The sequence below is a fragment of the Sesamum indicum genome, linkage group LG4 (genome assembly GCF_000512975.1).
Source record: "Sesamum indicum cultivar Zhongzhi No. 13 linkage group LG4, S_indicum_v1.0, whole genome shotgun sequence".
In the NCBI taxonomy this organism is placed as follows: domain Eukaryota; kingdom Viridiplantae; phylum Streptophyta; class Magnoliopsida; order Lamiales; family Pedaliaceae; genus Sesamum; species Sesamum indicum.
Genome location: NC_026148.1, coordinates 10,500,762 through 10,523,644, shown reverse-complemented (window position 1 = coordinate 10,523,644; position 22,883 = coordinate 10,500,762). Strand labels below are relative to the sequence as shown.

General features: G+C 32.6%; 3 protein-coding genes across 5 annotated transcripts; 2 read left to right on the top strand and 1 right to left on the bottom strand.

The window, feature by feature from the left end:
- On the top strand, positions 2,647-5,095 carry LOC105160543 (receptor-like serine/threonine-protein kinase At4g25390). The gene has a single exon (XM_011077970.2). The coding sequence runs from the start codon at positions 2,843-2,845 to the stop codon at positions 4,946-4,948; it is 2,106 nt and encodes a 701-aa protein (XP_011076272.1). The 5' UTR covers positions 2,647-2,842; the 3' UTR covers positions 4,949-5,095.
- LOC105160541 (transcription factor bHLH36) lies at positions 9,702-12,326 on the top strand. 3 transcript variants are annotated; one of them, XM_011077969.2, is made up of 3 exons: positions 9,702-10,021; positions 10,905-11,193; positions 11,697-12,326. In XM_011077969.2, the coding sequence occupies exons 1-3, from the start codon at positions 9,899-9,901 to the stop codon at positions 11,702-11,704; spliced, it is 420 nt and encodes a 139-aa protein (XP_011076271.1). In that variant the 5' UTR covers positions 9,702-9,898; the 3' UTR covers positions 11,705-12,326. The 3 variants fall into 3 exon arrangements, with proteins under 3 accessions (XP_011076271.1, XP_011076270.1, XP_020548864.1); XM_011077968.2 differs by having other exon boundaries at positions 10,905-11,206; XM_020693205.1 differs by lacking the exon at positions 11,697-12,326 and having other exon boundaries at positions 10,905-11,329.
- Positions 18,187-19,403, bottom strand: LOC105160723 (transcription factor bHLH126-like). Its single transcript, XM_020693541.1, has 2 exons — positions 19,062-19,403; positions 18,187-18,632 (listed from the first exon to the last, which is right to left on the bottom strand). Exons 1-2 carry the CDS (start codon positions 19,365-19,367, stop codon positions 18,561-18,563), a joined length of 378 nt encoding a protein of 125 aa, XP_020549200.1. The 5' UTR covers positions 19,368-19,403; the 3' UTR covers positions 18,187-18,560.

The window sequence follows — 22,883 nt, the reverse complement described above, 5'->3', positions numbered from 1 at the left end:
TCACTTTTTATTAGTTTTGCAGTTCAAATAATTTTTTCTCAACTAAACTACCTTTAAAACGGTGAAAATATACATTCTCACATGTATTAATGTATGAAAATGTATAAAGGTAATTTGATCATAAAAAATTATTTGACTTACAGAAAATCAGTAACAAGTCAATTCGGATTAAATATGAAATTTTTATCTGATTTTTTATTCACATCAACAAATTTGATAATTTTTTACTAACAAATGAATTATTTATTAAATAAAAGTAAACTTCAAACTAAAAAATATAATTTTATAAATACAAAACTTAATTTTGAGAAAGAAGATTGCAATTATCCCCCACATTCAAAGTCTTGGTACCAAAAGGTCTAACCAAACCCCACATGGCATCTCATTTGTGAAAGAAAACTCCACATCCTATTTTTTATCCTTTTCATTTTCAAAATCCCCATTATTTTATTTCAAAAATTTCAACTCACTGACATTTTGCAAATCTTGGACCTCTTCTTTGTTTTCTTTCCACTTGTCTGACCTTTCAGCAAAATTCACATTTTTATTAGAGACCATATATTTATTAATAATTATAGAAAATTTAATTTACATTCATGAGATACACACACATATATATATGTAAACTCAAATTTTCAATTATTAATTTGAAACTTTAGCATCAATAAATTTGACGTTCTACCCAGTTCGTTAATTAAGCATCCATCATTGTAAATTATTATATTTTAGGTTCTTGATTAGTATGATTTTTTATATTGAAAAAGATGATGAGAAAATGACCAAAATGCATGAAAAGGAAACATGATTGTTAATGATGCCAACCTCTTGAATGCACATTATTGAAATTTAGAGCAAGGAAAAAGAAATTGAAAGATTGATGATATCCACTTAGATAATTGGGATTGTAACTTTTTTTTTATTTTTTTTTTAATTCACAATGATTTCTTTCTTAGCAAAACATTGGGATGGGATTATGTCTACATTTCCCAATAAAAAAGATGAAAAGTAAAGGTAAAAGTTTCCACTCATTGAAAAGCTTCAACACTAATCCTAAGGCATCTTAGTCAATTCAACTTTTCTTTCCCTTTTCTTTCTTTCTCTTTTCATACTTTTTCAATCTTGTTTGTTAAGATTTGTTCACTACTTCATCTTCTTTTATTCCATGCCCTTTATCTCTTAGTATTTATTTGATAAATATACTCTATAATTTATTATTATTTATTATGATTTTATCGAGTTAATGTTTTCAAAGTGATTTTACAAAAATACTATCCTTAATAAGTAACAAACAAATTATATTTCTCGAGTATGAGGCCTACAAAACAAATTACTGTCATAACCACACTGAAAAAGTCCCAGTAATAACATCTGATATCTAAATCAGATACGTTGATGGAGAGAGACAACCAAAATTGTACATGGGGGTGTGATTTTCTACGATTCTATATAAACCACATACGCTGAAATATTCATAAGATAATGGTGGAGGCATACAAGATTTCGAGACACTGAAGTTAGATCGTAAATATTCTAATAAACGATGTAAGCCCAGAACTTATCGAGTTGAGTTGGGGATAATATTTAAAATAATCTTTACAAAATTACCCCTAGATCAAGTATATTTAGACATTAAAATATAATCTGATTAAATATCTCAATGATTAAGAAATTACATAAACCAAATTATTTTTTAGGATTTGTGTAGTTCATGTTTTTCTTTCTTTCTTTTTTTTTTTAAAAAAAATACAAGCAATACTTCAACCTTTTCACCTGCATTGCATTGAGAAACATGAAAAAAAGAAGCAATGTATGTTAAAGGTGAGACTCAAATAATGTGCTAACCCTACTTCCTAGACCTAGATTTTTATTTTTTAGGTCAATAATTACTCATACCTACTCAAGAACTGAAAATAACAGCTTTAAATTATTAGTTGTCTACCCACTAAAGATTTCTAACCAATTGAAAAGGTCCCTATGCCATGTGTGGATGCATCAATTTATGGTGTTATTAAATTTGAGGTGTGTTTGAGAATTCATTTGATTATTGCATGAAAAATGTTATAAAAATTTAAGGAAACAAACAAAGTACAAAAACCTACTACCCACCTAGTCCTATTTTCCTAACTTGGGACCTTTTTGTGTTATTATTAGGTATTTTTTTCTACCCATTTGGTCATTATTTTAGGTGTTGATTCCACTAGTAGTGGTTAAGGGGACGATTTTATATTTGTTGTCATCTCTTTTTATTTCATTTGTTTATAGAATTATTTTCAATCAAATATAAGTTTTTAGTTCGATTTTATGTGTATGTAACATTAATATTTCTGACCCGATAAATAAAATAATATTTTGATTGAACGTAAATTGATAAATTATACGGGTTTAAATCTCAACATAAGATAATATATTCTTGTTATTTAATTTCGTGTGTATATACAAATAAAAAAACTATTTTTTTTTAATGTACAAAATAAGTATTTTTATCTGTAAAAAATTCATATTAGTTCTAGTAAAATATTAGACAAAACACATAAAGGAAGAACATTTATTTGGGGAAAAACCAAAAAAGAAAAAAAAAGAAAAAGAAAGAAAATCAAAAGCCTTTGACTCCCTCAAGATTGAGAAATACAAATCCAAACAAAAAGGACGCAAAATGAGAGAGAGAGAGAGAGAGAGAGAGAGAGAGAGAGAGAGCTTCAGTGTGAAGCTGAGTGATAATTCAATTCCATTCCCACAAACAATCACTTGTCTCTATCTCTTTTTTCACTCTGCCCTTTTTGCGCTCTCCTCTCTCCTCGCTCTGTTATGAGTTGTACTCATTAACGCCACTGAAATTACTGATATGCCCTCCCGCCACCTCCTGTCTCCGACGCCGGGCCCGGCGTCGCACCACCGGACCAATCACCTCATCCCACCTCTGGCCGGCGGGTTAACTGCGGGGTTTTCTTGTTTACTCTTGCTGGTCCTTTGCTTCCGTAAAATCAGCAAGAAACGTACCGCGCCTTCCGCCTCCGACACCGACTCCAAGAAACCCCCCCATCGGCTCTCCTACTCCCTACTCCGCCGCGCTACCTCTAATTTCTCCCCTTCTCTTCGACTCGGCCAAGGGGGGTTCGGCTCCGTCTATCGTGCTGAGTTGAAGCCCGGCCGTGACGTATCCAAAGACTCGATTTTTACCTCCTCCCATGTTGCTGTCAAGCTTATGGATTCGGGGTCTTTGCAGGGTGAGCGTGAGTTTCAAAATGAGCTGCTCTTTTCCTCAAAGATTGACTGTAAGTATATTGTTTCTGTTATGGGTTTTTCATCGAACCCCAGGAAGCGCCGGATGCTTTTGATTTATGAGCTTATGGAAAACGGTAGCTTGCAAGATTGTCTTTTTCATAAAAAAAGTGAAGAGTTAAGGAATTGGGATAAGAGGTTCTCGATTGCTCTTAACATAGCCAGAGGGTTGGAATACTTGCATCATTATTGCGATCCGCCAATTATTCATGGTGATATTAAGCCGAGTAATATTTTGTTGGATGGGGGTTTTAATGCTAAGATCGGTGATTTTGGGTTGGCGAGGTTTAAGGTGGAGGATAATAATATTGTGGAAGGTGAGGTGAAAAAGGAGGGCAGTTTGGGGAACGGGGTGGAGGATAATGGATCTGTGGTGGAGACAGAAAGTGTGATTACGACGAGTGGGTTTGAGGAAGCTAATAATGTCCATCAGCTTGGGGGTCTTGAGATGTCACCGGAGAGTGTGGTTGTTAGGGTTGAGGCTTCACCGGACACTGTGGTGGGGGTGGAGTTATCACCAGAGGCAGAGGCAGCTCCGGTGGTGTCACCAAGAACTGTGGCGGCAATGGCTTCCCCATCTGATGGTTTGGAGAAGGCAAGTGTCTCAGAGGGGAACTTTGATAGGTTGAGCATGGAGAGTACGGGAGATAAGAGTGGGTCGAAGAAGAAGAAGAAGAGTGTTTCAGGCAAAGATTGGTGGTGGAAGCAAGATACCTCGGTAGATGCGGAATCAGGCACTGTTAAAGATTATGTGATGGAATGGATTGGGAATGAGATCAAGAAGGAGAGACCAAAAAGTGACTGGATTGGTGCTTCTTCAAGCTCTCGGATGGTGAGGAAAATGGAGAAGAAGAAGAAAAAAAGAAGGCAGTTAGATTGGTGGGTATCACTGGATGATGAAAAGAATGTGAAGAAAGACAAGAGAAGACCTGCAAGGGAGTGGTGGAAGGAGGAGTACTGTGAAGAGCTGGAGAGGAAGAAAAAGAAGAAGAAGAAAAAACAAGTTCAAGGGTCAGTTAGTGATGATTGTCATAGTGAAAGTTGGTGGCCAAGGGATGATGAACTGTATGCTGATAGAAAGAAGAAACGAAGCAGGAGCAGGAGCAGGGGTAGTAGGGGTAGCATGGACTGGTGGTTGGATGGTTTCAGTGGTGAGCTTTGGAAAGCACGGAAAAATAGTTATGATTCAGTTAGTGGGGAGATACCAAGAAGTGGAGGTATCAGTAGCACACCAAGTATGAGAGGAACTGTTTGCTACATTGCACCAGAGTACGGGGGTGGTGGTGATGTATCTGAGAAATGTGACGTCTATAGCTTTGGGGTTCTGCTATTAGTTCTTGTTGCAGGACGGAGGCCACTTCAGGTGACAGGTTCACCCATGTCAGAGTTCCAACGAGCCAATCTCCTATCATGGGCTCGGCATCTTGCCCGTGCTGGGAAGCTTCTTGATTTGGTGGATCAGAACATTCAATCTTTAAATAAAGAGCAAGCACTGCTATGTATCACAGTGGCACTGCTTTGCCTGCAGAAATCACCTTGCCGCCGACCTTCAATGAAAGAGGTGGTGGGTATGCTGTCGGGAGATTTAGCATCTCCCCAGCTACCAGTTGAATTTTCACCTTCCCCTCCTTCTCGCTTCCCATTTAAGTCTCACAAGAAGGTCCGGTGAGTTTCAGTTTATCGCCTACTCGTCCATGAAGAAATTGGAACTTGTTGTAGACCATTGCTTACCTTTGTGAAACAATTTATGTAAAGAAAGAGAATTATCAAATTACGAATGCATCAATAGAATGGATTTCAGCAATTTTTTTTTTTACATACTTCTTGAGCAGTAATCAGCATTTCTATACGTGGCTGTTCCAATGTTTTTCTATAGTTCTATTAGTTATTCTTTTGTCATTTTTACCTAGGAGCTATTTTGGAACTGGGAACTTGGTCCATTCGCCTGGCTCTATTCTCCTCTTTAGTTTTATAAATGCCACAAAACATTGGATGTTAATGTGATTCCTTATTGATCATCCTTTTTGTTTTTCATTGTGGTGGCCAATTAAAGTTGTAAAATTACCAAATGTTTATAAAAGCAATTTTAAGAGAATTGATTTTCCATACAGGAGCTGTTATTACATCTTTCTAAAACTTGTACAGGTCAGCCCAGTTATCTACATGAGTGCAATCATATACACTTCAATGCATAGCACAGGTTTCCATTTGATGTTTTTCTTAAAATTGATAGCAGAAATATGTCTAGATAGTCTCAAAAGATCCCAAATTATTGCATATTAAGAAAATTGCTGAAGTAGATAATCATTTTGATACACTCACAAAAAAAGAGAATGTAGCATTTTTTTGGTACGATCAGAAATAAAGAGGATGGTACAAGGTCGGGCATTTTTCAAAGTCCTGGCATGGTATTATTCACAGGGAATGTAATGCTATGGTTGAATGGAAATGGCCGAAGTGGTGTAGACAAAAACTTCCGCTGAAATGCTCTTTCTATTTATTTCAGCAAATATCAATAAAAAATTAATGCATCTGCTTGGCAGAGCCTGATAAGTTCTTGATATTCGATCCTGTGGTGTATTCTCCAAAGGGGCAGGTTGAGGTCTAGCATAGTTTTGATTGGAGATCTTGTGACACATTTGATGGCTCTTTATGGTCATGTTGTTGCTATCTGGATTGCTTTAAGAAATCTTTTCCCGGATTTTCTCAAATCTCTACTGGCCATTTTTTCTGCTGATCTCTAAAATCTTCTTGATTTTGTAAAGGCCTAGCGTGTGGAAATAGTAGTTCGTTGGTATTGCAGTTTCATGTCCTTTATGCTTGCTGTTTACTGAAGGATTCTGAATCATTACCATGAAGTATGAGGTTGCAGTGATCATGAAGCGGCATTTCATCTTTTTGCCTGTAATTTCGTTATAATACTTGCTATCGCTACTTCATCCGTATGATTTGGGAGTTGGGTTGATCCACTTTCAATGGCCCTATTTTGACTACTTACTGTAACTTCTGCAAATGGTATTTGAAGATGTTCTCTACTATTATGCTTATCGACTTTAATCCTGTTTCTTCTCTTATACATTCCTTTTTGTAAATGTTTTTGGAGATGAGATGATTCTAATAGTGCTCAAGTCGCAGTAACTTATTTGTTTGAAGGTTGAATCCGAGGAATATCTGCATGTTATTACACAGTTGGACGATTTTATAGCTTTGTTTCATTCATGGCTAAAATTGATGGTGAGACAGATCCGAAAGGGCCTTTGGCACAGACAACACAAGCTGATGAATACTAGCAATGAGTTCTATTTCATGCCTAAGTGCTTCAAGAAGATTAACCTGAAGCTTTTTGTACTTTTAAACATAAGCAATCTTATGTACAAGGTGACATGAGCAGTTCGTTGCAATAGCCTGAACTGTGGAGCCATAAAACGTTCAAGACTCTTGTAGGCAAAAATTGAAGGCCGAACTGGTGTTTCGTTCAGACCATGAGCTTAAACGGTGAGTATATATATACAGCAGAGAGCTTAAACGTTCAAGACTCTTATCGATGATTGCTCTTGCAATTCTTAAGCTTTGCTTTCAGTTTTGTCAAAATCCATTCATGGTATATATACAGCAGAGAGTTTGTTGCTGAATATGATCCTTGTCCTAAAAGTGCAATCTCTTAGAAGTGGTGGTTGGGCTGTCGTACTATGTATAACGACATGAGTTTTACCAAAACATTTCTATACGTATGTATTTGAGACACGCGCGTGTAAAATTGGTGTAAAATTGGGCTAATGGCATGGTGTGAATGCAGGGGCCATTCCAGCGGCCGACAACATCTCACTTGGTTAAATTGATGGTAAAAGCTTTTGTGATTGTCGTATGAATGCACTTACATGTAAATAAATACTGTTGGTAAAACGTACAGGAAAATGTGAATTTTTTTTCACGTGTTCCGCAAGTTGAAAGGCAACACGCGGTATAAATTTATGGGATAATTATGCCATCTTTCTTGAGGTTAGATAAAAAGTTTGACTAGAAAAGATATGTTTGACTCACAATATATCTGTAAATCAATCGAAAATAAATATGAATTTTCATTTATTCTTTTTGTTGATGTAGGCAAATTTAATAAATTTTACTAATAGATGAATTTATTTGTTGAATGGAAACAAACGTCATAGTGTGATCAAAAAATTTACGTTTAATTATATTAAATTTTACTGAAGAACGATGTCATTATCCCAAAATTTATTTGTATTTTCTGTTAAGTGGCTCTTGAACAGAACATATGTCAATTGCTCTAGAATTAATTCATTTCGATCAAATTTATATTATTTTATTTTTTGAAATTGAAAATACAAACCCAAAGTTACCCAACACATAGATCATTTACGAATAACTCATTTACATCCATACAATTTATATTTGAAATATCAGAATAAAATCCAACCTATAGAGTATGATAGTTTGATAATTGACATCAAATAACCGAATCAAATTCAATATTAAATTCCAGTTTTTTTTCCCTAAAAAAAAAATCTCCACTTACATATTTGATCGGTAAATTGAACTGTAGACACCGCAGAGAGCCTCATTTTAATTTGTTCTTGATGTCAATTTCCAGAATGTAGCATTTGATACGAGGTCTCAGGTCCAAGGTTGTCTTCGTGAGCTATTTGGTTTCAAATGGAATAATGTCTAAGACTCGAAAATTTTTGAATTCAACAAACGCGATTTTGAAGATTATTCAATAGGTTCTAGTTATTATTTTCTAATACTAAAATTAAATAATCGATTTGAAAATAAAAAAAAGAAGAAATTTGGCAAATAGTGCATGCTTAGCATTCGAAGGATGTATTTGGAAGAGTAATTTACTTAAATCAATCCTATCGAACAATGTGACATTAAAACTCCATCGATCGAGAGTACATCGAATATGCTATATAACGGATGAAGTCATTCGTGTTCGGTCGACTCGGATAATTTGCAAATTTCTTGAAGTGTTTAGTGTTACGAGATTGATCACTCTATTTAAACTAGATACCAATTATATAATAAATATATTATACTTACTATAAGATCTGTTCAAATTTAACCAAATTCAATTTGAATTAGAATTTTTCTTTTCTAGAGTAGTTATTGTTGTGGTTGTTGTTTCTTGTTTCTTTTTTCTAATATATCTTTAGTTCGTATGTTAAAAATGAAATTGTTACAAAAAGAAAATACATAAATGCACGTGTTATTTAATCTTAAAGTAAAGCTAAATTGTACGACGTTAATTGATGCAAATTGTCAAATTGCGACCGACATAACAAAACTTTTTGTCACGTCCTGCTGGCCCGAAACTATTCCCTGCTTCACTTTGACTAGAATGCACAATTTATATTTAAAATGATTTTAATTTAACAAAAAAATCTATATTTATATTTAATTGACTTATTACTGAATTATTATAAATCAAATAAATATCTTTATAATCAAATTACCTACCTTCATATGTCTTTACATGTTAATACATAAAGGGAGGTATATATTCATCGTTATAAGGATAATTTAGTTGAAAAAAAAAATATTTGACCTATAATAAGTCAGTAATAAGTCAATCGAGGGTAAATATCTATTTTCATTTAAGTTGTATTTGGATTGAAGGATTTGAAATCATCACAACAAATTCTTTGTGTTTGTTTGGATAATTCTAAATTTAAAGGATTTCAAATCCTTCAATTTTAATGTTGAACTATGTTTCATCGAATACTGATGGATTTCAAATTTTTTTCAAATGGATTCATTTGAAATATATTCTCAAAATCCTTCCCTCAAATCCAAATCCATCAATCCAAATGTAATCTTACTTTTTTTGTGTTAATATCAACAAAATTGATAAATTTTAATTAGAAGAGATAATTATTTATCAGATGAAAGCAAACCTCATAGGTATTAAATGTAATCTTTCAAATCATAGTGGATTTACGTATAATTACACCAAACCTAAAAGAAAAAAAAAATTAATTGTTTTACATGTGCTGGTAAAAAATTATCCAACTAAAAATGCATTTAAACTAATAAAAATTATGTTATCTAGAATGTGTCAGCCACGGTGCTCCACAAAGTGTCATCTCTTACTTTAAGTTTGAATTCAATATCATATATTGATTATTACACAACGTAATTTTTGAAAGTATCGATGCATTGTAAGAACTCGAGGGAATTGCAAATATTGCATGCGAAAAATACCCGGACAAGTCACATGCGAGTTCACTGCCACCCCACTGTTCAAGTGTGAATCCTCAAGCTCACGATTTCAAACGCAACGACATTAACTCATCACGAGTTTTGAAAAGGATTGGTAGTTGGGGTTCACATTCACTCACTTCTTGCCAGACTTGTATATATATCTATATATATATATATATATATAGTTTGAAGACACACACAGACACGCACTCCCTTAGTGTAATTAATAAACTCCAACAGAGATTGATCTGCACCCTTCTTATTTTCTTGAGCAAGAAAGTCCCTGGAAGATCTGCTGACAGATTATGCTCCTTCTCAGGGCAATGAACTGATCACTTTTAATAAGGGCGTCAAGGAAAGGCAAAGAAAAGCTTCATCATCTGTAGCAGTTCAAGCAAACATGGATGAGGGCAGCACTCACACTAAGAAAATTATGCATAGAGATACCGAAAGGCAGAGAAGGCAAGAAATGTCGGGCCTGTACGCCTCAATTCGATCCCTTCTTCCTCAAGAATATACCAAGGTGATCTATACGTCGAATTGTAACTTTCTTTCTTTTGTTTTTTTGATCTCGTAATATTCATTTAAACATCAACGTGGTCTAATAATGGAGTTTTTCTGTGATTGATTTGATTCAATCAATCTTGATTGAGACAAGATTTTCCGTGGGATTGGACCATCCCAATTTGCACCGTGAGCCCATTTGGCAACTTTCATGTGGAAATCTATTACATAAGTGGGGAATTTTCCTAAAGTCCCAACTTTTTATGATTTTTGACACATCAAGAAGGGCCGCAGGGTCAACCTAGATCTTCTTCCCGGTTTTTGATCCATTTAGCTGCGGTGGCAGATCCGATTCGAAAATGGTGAATTCAGCATTCAGTTTGTTCATCTTCACGGATGCAATTTTGATGGCTTGAAGTTCAGCAAGTGCAGCATCATAAGTGAAGATTTAATGAGCTTCTAGCACAACCACGGTTCTATTTTGCTCACTAGCAGCAATTGAAGCGCCGCACTGATCATCTTTGAACGCGACATCTGTGTTAACATTCAATTGTGCTTCGTCATGCCATTTTTTCTTGAATTAGGGTGAATCACAATTCACAATGACCTCCTCTAAAATTTGACATATTTATAAACATTTCTCGTTGTTGGGAAATTATTAATCTGCCCAATAACCACCTCAATTTGATAGTCTCCTATAGGTTTTGATCCATTTTTTATTGTGAACTTCAAATTTCCATCCACCTCTTCCTGTTTTTTTCTTTTTCCACAATTTTTAAATATTGTACTAAAAAAGTGGACAGTTTCAAGCTTCTGGATTACATCATTTCATCTACATAATATTGTAATGTACCCTCTTGAATTAATAGAAGTTTACTAAGGTGTGATTTGAATATCTCCAGGGAAAGCGCTGTGCATCCGATCACGTGGGTCAGGCGGTGAATTACGTAAAACATATGCAAAAGAAAATTGAAGAAATGAAAATGAGGAGAGACAAGTTGAAAAGGTTGTCTAATTCATCAGGCCCGGCTAATACTTATGCTGAGGATCAGAACTCGGATATGATGAGTGGTTCGTCCAATTGCGTGACCGTGAACGGTTTCCACGGCGCAGTGGAGATCTTAATGAGCAGTAGCTTCAACCAGGGAGATTTCCCACTTTCAAAAGCTATTGCGCATTTGCTTGGAAGAGGTCTAACAGATAAGTTAATGCGGCAGTCAAAATTCACCGAATTTATAGATATTAACAAAAAAAATTAAAAAAAATCTATATTTACGTCTAATTGATTTATTACTTATTTATTGCAGGTCAGATAAGTCTTTTTATGATCAAATTACCCTCATATATTTTCAAGCGTTAATGCATGTGAGAAAGTATATAAAAAAAAATTATTTGACTTGTAATAAGTTAGTAATAAGTTAATCGAAGGTGAATATCAATTTCATTCTATTTTTTGGTTAATATCAACAAATGTAGTGAATTTTGAGTAACGGAAGGATTTATTTGTTAGATGGAAGCAAACTTCATAGGTGCTAGATGTAATTTTTCAAACTATAAGGGATTTAGATGTAATTATATCATATGTCAGGAGTGAGGATTGTAATTATTTCATATATATATATATATGATTTTTGGGCTTATATAATTTTCTCTCTTAATTTCATATACTCTTATATTTATCATGATGGCTGCAGGTCGATGATGTCACAAGCGTTGATCTACCTGTGATTCGAGAGAGTCTGGTTTACGTGATTACTACGATTGCTAAATAACATTTGGGAGCTGGAGCGTATCAATCAGCAAGATCCTGAAATATCTATTGCAGCTAATATATTGCTGGGAACTTCCTATTTCATGGTAGCCGACATGCCCGTAAATGTTAGATTTTCTTGACTTTTTTTGCAAGAATTTGAGTTTCGGTCTGAATTAAGTTCGGGTTATGATCATAAGACTAGTGCAGTTTCGTGATACTCATGACAGACATAATTGAATCTCAATGCTTCTGGGAGAGTATGAACTCAAGGGAAATTGCTAATGGTGGTGACAAGAAAGGAAAATTTGCAATTTCAGTAGTAATTTTGGTCTTGTTGAATCAATTAAGGTATTTGTTCATGCAATTCAAAAAAATGGCAATTTTGGTCACAAATTCAATAAGTTGGCCGGAAAAATGTATGTGTTGTGCATTCCACGCGCCAATTTATGAATTTTCGATCATAATTGTCGTCAAATTTTTATTTTGTTTTAATTGCTGGACTAAAATGCCACAATGATTTCAAATGACCAAATTGTTACCTCCTATATTTATTGGTTTAAAAGTTGCAATTTTCCTGACAAAAAATGTATACGCAGTGGCCACTACATTAATTTATGTTAGATGTCACTTAATTATTATAGCGGGAACTTATATAAATTTTTAAAAATTATATTGTGATCATTGTTACTTATAAATTAATAATTAATTAAAAAATTATTACTTAATATTTTCTCACTAATTAATATTGTATCTTGTTGTATCGAAAAACAACATATACCCAATGCCCAAATCTCTACAAATATTAATCGAAAAAACTCTCTTTAGATATTGTCCGTTTTAACTAATGGTCCATGAATTTGTTTAGAGATGTATCCTGCCAGCAAAGAAAATTTTTGAGGCTTATAAAAATCAGGTATACTCCTCATCAACAATGATTGCTTTACAAAGTCTCTACACATTGATGGCTAATTAATTTGAGTTGTCATGCATAATACATTTATTCATGACAAACAACTTGTAATAAATTACCCTACATTTCTTTGTAAATTTATAATTAAACATATATAATAAACAGTTACAGCTCATTTTGTCCGAACAAGCTGCTTTTGAGCTTATGTTTAGGGGCATTAGGTCATATATAATGCTTTTATACCAATTAATTATCACCTATATATATATATATATATAATTTCTTATGTTGGAAGAAGACGTTCTTTTTTTGACCTTCCCAAAAGTTTCTTCCACTTTGCGGGGAGTATATAGAAGTCGGATTTGGTATTTGGATATTGTTGCTATCATTAGGGGATAAGAAACTTTGGAGTTATGAAATGAATCAATGAAAAAATTGGTTAAGAGGACATTATCAATACGATTTATCTGAGATCAGATGGTTTAGATTAATACCAGAAAAATGGCGAAATAAAGTTCATCGGCGTCGTATAGCTAAAAAGGAAAATTTAAGAAAATGACATTCATATGAAAAGGACCAATTAATTGATTCCAAAAAACAAAAAGAATTTAAAGGATATTCATTATCTAATCACAAAGAAAATTTTCAAAAATACTATAGATATGATCTTTTATCATATAAATTTCTTAATTATAAAAATAAAACGAAATGCTTTTCTTTATAGATCTCCGTTTCAAGGAAAGGTCGATATTCTATATATGAAAAAAAAGGCCGATAGAAAATATTTTGACTGGAAAATTATTGATTTTCATCTTAGACAAAAGGTCGATATTGAGGCCTGGATCACGATATATATATATATATATATATATATATATACTTTAATTAATTTTCAAGCACGTTGGTTTCCCTCATATGAAAATAGGTTTACATATGCGTGTCCGAGACATACGTATCCACAGTGAAGAATGAATACAAGCTATATGTACTTAATGTGAATGCAGGAATATCATTGCATCGATCGGTCAATTACATTGAAATTATTACACCTACTGGGAGAACGCACTTATAATATTATGTAAACTGTAATGGTAGGGTAAAATTCATTTTAGTTCTTAATTTTTTTATTTTAATTTAAAATAGTTTTTTTTTTCAGTAAAGGTAAATTTCATTAAGTAAAAGAAGTATAATTTAAAATAATTTTTATCTTTTCAACTCACTCCAAATTAATTCCTCTAATGAGTGATTTTTCTATATTATCCTTACAAAATATTTTTTTATTACATAACATCATTTATCATTCACTTTTTGTTTTTAATTACAATTTATCCTTCTATTTTTAAACTTAAAAAATATAACCGTCTTAATTGAAATAATTATCGTTGGTCCTCAAATAATAACTTGACCAATGATATATTATTATAATTATTGTTAATTTAATGAACTTATCGAATTTTTCAAATAAAAAATTGAATAAATGGGTTGGAGAAAATAGTTTATGATGAGCATAAAAATAAGTTAGACAAAAGGTACCCGAGCAGTCCATAAAAAGAAAAAAAAAAACAGAAAAACCACGGCATCCACCAGGAGGCCTACGACATCCCATGCCCATAACGTCCCTAGGAGGCCAAGGGTGTCCCAGTTTAATTAGGCTAGCTTAGACAACTTAAACAGCCCAAGAAACCCAAGAAGAAGGGAGGAAACCATGGACATCCTTGGACTCGAGAAGGGACATCTCCCAACTTGGACCATAATTAAAGCCCAATAAAGTATTCAGTCCAAAAGGCCCAGACACGTTAACAACCACTTGGACCACATCAACTCTAGCAAGGAGGATCCCCCTAGCGGCTAGGACTCCTTGCAGGCAAGGGGTCTCCCTAAACAAAGAAGACTCCTACTAACACACATCCCACAGCGGATAAGGATGACCTGCTCTTTTTTCTAACCATCCCAGTCAATCTCCATGAATTTCTAGGGAGTTGGATAGACCCCCAACTGACGGGGGTACTCTTCTATAAATACAACCTTGGTCCCTCTAGGTGGGGAGACACCTTTCTCACGCCCCTCTTACTCTTTAAACTCCTCTTTCACTCTCTAAACTATATTTTAAGCTCTCTCTAACTATATTATCACGTGCTATACTTTTCATCAACTTTATTCACAATATCTCGACTTTTAATTAAATTTACTTACTTTTTCACTTCATTCAATCTCAAATCCAATACTAATTTAAGGGTTGGAGTACTAACACATTTTTTGCAGGTCCCCCTTTCAAGATTTGCATTCGCTTCGTCCCAAGCCTTGAACGATTGTCCAAATTCGTTGGACCCATGCATTTTTTGAACGCATATGTTTGATTTGAAGGGATTAACGTAAAATTAGTTGAAAAGACAGGCTATTTTAAAGTGAAATTAAATGTCGGGGACTAAAATAAATTTTATCCTGTAATGTGATGGTATTAATGACATATTGATTGAGCAAGTATGAAAAACAAAAAATACAAATAATTTACCTCCTTAAATAGAGAGAAAATTATTTTTATTTTAAAAATACAGAAGAGTAAATTATTATTATTTTTTTTATAATGAGATAATTTATTCATTTACAATATTATTAAAAGATAAATTACATTAAATCCGACCAATTATTGATGGCCGGGGATCATTCTTAATTTATATTTTTCATAAACTGTATTTTATTTCATTGAGAGTCACGTTGATGGAGCCTTAACTTCTTTATTTTGCTGCATGCTGTTGAGGTATTAGGACCACTTAAATTTATATATGTACTGAAACAAAATGGGTATTTGTAATTAGCATCCGGTCAATATATATGACTAAATTAATTATAAAAAATATCTTTATTATTTGATTAATTGCATCCACATCTCGTTCGTCTTAATAATCATTAATTATTAGTATTATAAGACTTTGTGTTAGTGATGTTTCCATTAGACGTACAAATTAACAATACCCCACAATTGCCCATTATAATTCAATTACAATATTTAAGAAGGTGCTGGTGTAATTAATTCTAACGTATAACCAATATTTCTTGTCAAAATAAAGGCAATTTTTGATGGGCTGTTGTGAATTGCATTCTTAATTGGGTTATTTATTAGTCCACCGTCTAAAAATGTGAAATTATAATATTTTTTAAGAAAAAAAATTGAAATTACATTACATCTCCTTCAAAAAAATTTTGTTTATACTTTAGCCCATTTCGTTAGGATTTGATCGGAAAATATTGTTGTTAGCAAAGAAAAAAATTACATTTTTTAGTTTTTGCTCCATATTTAACATTCTCATGTATATTTCTGTACTTACAAAGGGATAAAATGTAATATCTATATATAGAGTGAGGTTAACATCATTACATTTTTCTTTCTATAAAAATAAAATTATTACATAAGAATATTAAATGAGACATAAAATAAAAAATTATGTCATTTTTTGTTAATGTCAGCATTTTTCATCTAAATCTTAATTAAAGAGAGTTAGATGTAAACAGTAAATTTTTTAAGGGGGCATAAATATAATTTTAATACTTTTTTTGAAAAAAAATATAATTTTTAATTTTTAAGAGAGTTCGAATGTGATTAACCGTTGTTAATTTGGTCTGGTCGTCTCTACTATTCCACCCTCCCTTTTTCTACTCTTTTGAGGTAGGTGGTTGCGGCGGCGGGTTTTGGTAGGAACTTCAAACATCCTTGGACGGAAACTAAGTTCAGAAAAGCACTGTTTGGAATTAATTTGCCTAATATTTGGTTGTCTCTATATATTTAAGTTTGGCTTCTTGTATCTTTGCTTTTCCTGGTAATTGATCTATATCTAAATGGAAAATACAGGTTTTTGTTTCAGACTTGATCATGGACGTGGGTTATAAATATATACTAACTGTGAAAAAGGCTTATTGATACTTTTTGAAATTATGTTTGGTCAGAAAAATGTTTTTTGTTGTTTGATAAATTAATTAGTTGCATAGTTCCGTTGGTAGCTGCTTTAAAAGTAAGATCCACACAATTATACTTAATATATATAATATATATATATAAATATATTTAGAAGTTCAAAAGGTAATTCTTTCTTAAAAAATTGTTGGGTCTATTAATGACATTCTAATTACAATTTGATCATGTTCGAAATCTATGCGATTTTCTTGGTCGGACGAACTGGTCCTCTAAGCAGTTCGAGGTCGCTATCTCTCCCAAACTAGTGATGGAGCCCTGAGAAAAGAAGCAGATCGTTAGGTTTGCTGATGTGGCCTCCAACTAAGACCATCCAATGCTTAAAGTCAATATTTGGTTTTGAGGTCTTGAAAGCAGGTCGCTTGCGAGCTGGTGAGTTGAAGTGACCAGAAAGTAAAGAGTGGTAAAAAAAACATACTATTAATGAACTGACTAAGAGGTATTTCTAGTGTAAGAATGAGGATTTGGTGGTCTAATAGGCGTCTTCCACATGTATCGAGTTGTCAGGGTCGGGTCGTTAAACTCAATCAGGATCGCGACCTAACCCGCTTAAGAATACGCAACTCTTCTAGGTAAAATTGTAATTGTGTGCCCTTTCAGGGACAAATCAATCTTTTTCAAACAAAATTAGGGTTTTTCCTGTCACAATTATAAGCACCTATACAATATATATTGATAATCCCATACAAAAATTTAAAATGCTTCAAAGATAAAATCCTGAATCCAGCCTTGATTATGACCTAGAATGCACAGACTAAAACATATGTGTATTTATATTGATAATCCCATACAAAAATTTAAAATGCTTCAAAGATAAAATCCTGAATCCAGCCTTGATTATGACCTAGAATGCACAGACTAAAACATCATGCATGTGTATTTGTTGCACACTCGTTCGTTATATATTGTGTTACGGTATTTCTGGACAGATTTAATTGTATATTTATCTAGTATTTTTGTCTTTTAAATTTTAATTAATATTTTGATTCTGTATTTTTCTTTTAAATTTTCATGATTTAATTCTTTTTAATTTTGATGATCGTACACTGGATATTGTTTTGGATACAATAAATTATGCTTTGATATATTTTCACACATGTATGTATGATAAAAACTAACAAAAATTGGTAGGCGACATTTGAATTTACTTTTTCTCTTTTACGTTTCTTTTTAGAGATTTTACTTTTCTTTACATTACACCAACATATTTTTAATCAATTGCACATCTACGTCTATATGCATCGATTTATGTGAATACTTATATAATATTCAAATATTTATATATATATATATAATAATAATAATAGTACTGTCAGAGTTATGTCGTGGTTAAAATTATAAAAAGTTGTCATATTTCATGTCTGTATTAGGATGTGTCCCTCTCACCATATGAGTGTTTATCGATACATCATAATTTAAAAATAATATTGTAAATAAAGTAATTGAGCAACAGAGTATTCAATTATGATCACATGTCATCTCTCTTATCAACTCTATGAATTTCTTCTCACTATCTTCATCAGAAACAAACTTTCAACAGAGTTTAACACATGAAAATGGCAATGTGATTGAAGAATTCGGACCAATTTCACATGATGATGATCATCAAGATGCCCCAAATGAACTCCGAGTGGACATCAATTTTATGCAAATTAACAAGAATTTGAACAGAAAAATCCAACACCCTCACAATACCAGCAAAAGAAAATGTTTAAACCTTTTGGACACAGACAAGAGAGAGATCTGAAAAGAAAAAAATAATTAAATGAAAGAAAACAATGAAATGTTAAAATCCAGGAGATGGACGCTACCATCATGAAACTAAAACCAACAACTTTCATATTTACAAATTCAAGATCATGAGTTAGAAGCTGTGTCTGGATTTTTCTCCTGCCGATTGATATACATACTCCAGCTTCCGATCGTAATTAAGCAAGCTTAATTACATTAGCCAGTCTGTCTCGAAGCTCAGCTAGATCAATGCTTCTGAGATCATTGACCTGCAGCGATGATGAATATTATAAGAATCAAAAAGAAAAATATACACCCAAAGAATCATATATTTAAAAATAATAAGAGAAACCCTATTGCTGAAAAATGTTATCTTGTTGTGACAATTGTAGATTATTTATCAGAGAAAATTGGGAAAAAATGCAATTTACCCCCTATGATATGGGAAATGAGTAAAATTTTTTTTTATGAAAAATAAATAGCAAATTACCCCTGTGTTTTAGAAAATAAAGCAAATTAATTACCCTCCTCCTTTCTAAACCATTGATAGGAGAGTAATTTGCTTCAGTTTTTGAAACAATGGGGTAATTTTGCGAATTCTTTTTTCATAGGCAGTATTTGCTCATTTCACATATGACAGAGGGTAAATTGTATTTAACCTGAGAAAATTGTAAACTAGCTGTGTACATGTTATTCACCTCAATCTGAATTTTGTGGACGGACTGTCCATCGGCTCTGGTAGAAACACAGCTAAGTACATTGAGCTCTCTCCTGAGCAAATCTTCAAGAACTTTTGAAAGTGGGAAATTTCCCTCATTGAGGCTACTGCTGATTAAGATCTCCACTCCGCCCTGGCAAACATCCACATTCACACTCACGCAATTGGACGAACCACTGGTATCCGAGTTTCGTTCCTGATCAGCATCAGAACTAGGGCCTAATGAATTAGACAACCTCTTCAACTTGTCTCTCCTCATTTTCATTTCATCAATTTTCTTTTGCATATGCTTTATGTAATTCACTGCCTGGTCCACGTGATCAGAGATTAAAATGCCATGTAAGGAAAAACAAAGAACAAAAGGTTGTCCGAATTTTGCACTAGGAATCAAATCAAGGTAAAGTATATATATAATTGTAATTGATTTATTCACCTTGATATATTCAAGAGGAAGAAGGGACCGAATTGAAGCATACAGGCCCGACATTTCTTGCCTTCTCTGCCTTTCGATATCTCTATGCATAATTTTCTTGATCTCACTGCTACTCTCCTCCTTGTTTTCTTGAACTCCACCGGCAGATGAAGCGCTCTTTTTGACACCGGCCTGATCAGCAGTATGTTCATTGCCCTCCAAAGCAGCACAATCTGCTAGCAGATCTTCTAGCACATTATCTTGCTCGAGAAATTCATGGATGTCATCAAACACCAACGCATTACTTTGTAAAGGAAACATCTTTAGATCGACAATCAACCCCAGACCTAATTAACAAAGCCCTTCCAGTTTCTTGAATTTCAATATTGGAGTTTACCAAGAAAATTACACTACCAAGTGTGTGTGTGTGTGTTTTCAAGGTTTAGTGTGCTTGTGTGGAAATTTACGAGACTGTTGACTCGCAGTTAAATAGAGACAGGCAGCCCACAATAGCAACAGTGAACCCCATTACCTAATTATTAGGGTACAGTTAGGCTGCAGCATTTGCAACAGACTGGTGTTTAGCTTTATAATTTATTTTATTTTATTACACTAATTAATTGCTTGTGAGTGGCTTTATTACACGACAACTTGCGGGAATCCGAATAATATTACTGTTGACGATTAGTTAATTAATTAGGATTAGTCTCGTATCATCTCAATATGGTAGGTATCTTAATACGGAAAAGAGAATTGACAGATTAAAAAGCTGTAGAGTAATATTTTAATTGGTGAGAGAGTGGAAATTTTTGCGAATAAATTAGTGCCGAAAGTTATTTTCATTGTGATTAAGACATTAAAATTTACAAGTGCTGATAATTATCAGCAAACCACGTATATTCTTCAATCTTTTTGTACTAATTAATAAGATCAGTAATTACAATATTTTAGTAAGGTGATTAAGAGCACGTAACTTTTGAGCAAGTCTTTAAGGATTGTGACTATTTTGTTTTCCAATTAGAGTAATCAATTGTTAAATTCATGTGATTAATTAAAAGCAAATTAATAACATGTGTTAAATCGTCCTAGCTACCTAATTATTTTATTTCATGGATTTTGTAGTTAATTATACGGACATGATACATGTGTATTTGCAGCTCAAATTTTAGTGAACTTTGTGATTCACATGTTAAAAGTGTTTGGAGTACTAGATCATGACAAACTTCTATATATAATATTGAAACTCGAGAAGAATTAATTAAAGATAATAGTGATTAAGAAGAAAAAACATAATTAAAATAGTGCTGCGAATCCACTAAAATAGTAATTAATTTATACATGGAAGTTAATTAAATGTTGCAAGAGAAATGAATTTCAAAACTCCTACAAAATCGAAAAAGAAATGCTTCATTTTGGCGAACGAAGCATGAGGGTTTTATGTAGTGATGTCTTATTTGAGTGGTAAGATCGAAACTTTTTAAATAAAAAATTAATTCGAGTATTATGACTATAGTATATGATCTACTTTTATGATGTGATTTTTTGTTTTCTTTTAAACATATATATTCATTGATTTTGAATTTAAATGTAATGAAATATATAATTATAAAAAAAAAAATACACGCACAAAGATTTGTCCTCCAATCAACGTTTAGTGCAGTCTCACAAATCCACAGCAAATCCGTACAATTATAGGTTTTGTTCGATTCCTTTATGATTGAGTAGTTACTAGGGTATCGCAATTTTTCAATCCAGGATTAAGAACTCCCACCTACAATTTCCATTGCACGTGCTCTTATTTCTTCTTTTTTTTTTTCAAAAAAAAAATATCAACTAGTTATTATTGCACATAATTTTTACGAACATATAAAAAAATCGTGGTATGAGATAAAGAGAAAAAAATTGTGAAAAAAAATCAATATAATATACGAGGAAGAGAAAAAATGAAATCTGTGAAACGAAATAAAACATGGGATGAGGTTAGAGTGAAAAAATAAATTATAATTATAAATTTATTAAAATATTAAAACTACTATTATAACCATTTTTTCTTGAAGAACAAAAAAAAAAATTAAATGGTAAATTTAGATAATAAAAAATTGATATGACTAAGTTTTTTTTATAATAGTATAGTGTACAGATGATGGTTTACAGACCGTGTTAATGAGATAAATACCACACCCATATTTGATTTTGATTTATTTTTATTTTAGTATCCAATAAAAGATACATAAATGTGATGTGTCAAAAGTGTTATGATTATAGTTGATGTGATAGATATATTTTTTAGAATAATAGACTGTGTTTGAAATATATTTTCTCTTAGCTGAGATTTTTTTTTTCCTGAATCAAACATATCCTCAACATAGTCCCATGAAATGAGATAGAAATTATTGCACAAGCATGCACAACTTTAATTATTGTCTTGAATTTTATTTCTATTACATATGTTTGTTTAGTCAAATAAAAGAAAAAATAAATCATTGATTAAAATCGATGAAATAAATTATTTAAGTTTAAATGTGTATAAATAAAGATATACGTATTTAGAGATATTTTATTTCACGCACATCTTGCGAGTTAAGGTGCTACTGAAAAAATCTCTTACTTAATGAATATATAAGAAGATTATTTTTGGTGACATATTGGGATATTATAAAGTTAGCACCCTGCTCTTCCAAAATGACACACTTTATATCATATAATTGGCGCATTTGCAAATTTAGTACTTTCGTTAATTTTGGGACGAAAAGTCATGTATAAAGCACATAACGGTTAAGGTATAAGGATTTGGCCACTAAAATGTAGCGGCCACCAATTTTGGAGGAAAAATTGAGCCGGATACATTAATTTCAATCATTTTTTTTTTATCATTTTATCGCTTAGTAATTATTTTTTGTGTAATTGATTGGAAAAAGGGAAATTTATATCTTCATTACCACATTCAAGACTCACTTGCTTTTGTTGGAGGTCGCTTGTGAGCTAACATCACGAGCGATAGAAATATCCGAGTTGAAGGTCCCGTTATTGTGAAACTTCGTGTACGATGATGGTTGTGATTTTTCTGAATCTTGAATTCGCTTATAAAAATATGAATTTTTAATTTTTCAATAATTGCGAAGAATGGTTGCAAACGGGTGGATAGATGTTTGAATATTTCAAAATCAAAGCACGTGGTTCAATTTTGCCTCCAAAATTGACAACTAGCTACATTTTAGCATTTAAGCTCAACTGTCATGTACTCTACACGTCACTTTTTCTTACAAAATTTAATGAAAGTACTAATTTCATAAACAAGATTACTTATATAAAATCAATTATGCTATTTTAAAAACACGTGGCACTAAATTTCAAGTACCCCTATAACATATATAGTATCAAAAATAAAAA

Bases quoted from the DNA above. Each gene is read 5' to 3' on its own strand.
- LOC105160543 (XM_011077970.2), top strand. From the start codon at position 2,843: ATGCCCTCCCGCCACCTCCTGTCTCCGACGCCGGGCCCGGCGTCGCAC.
- LOC105160541 (XM_020693205.1), top strand. From the start codon at position 9,899: ATGGATGAGGGCAGCACTCACACTAAGAAAATTATGCATAGAGATACC. The intron at 10,022-10,904 runs GTGATCTATACG...GAATATCTCCAG, and splicing joins TTCCTCAAGAATATACCAAG to GGAAAGCGCTGTGCATCCGA.
- LOC105160723 (XM_020693541.1), bottom strand. From the start codon at position 19,367: ATGCAAAAGAAAATTGATGAAATGAAAATGAGGAGAGACAAGTTGAAG. The intron at 18,633-19,061 runs GTGAATAACATG...TCATCGCTGCAG, and splicing joins TCCACAAAATTCAGATTGAG to GTCAATGATCTCAGAAGCAT.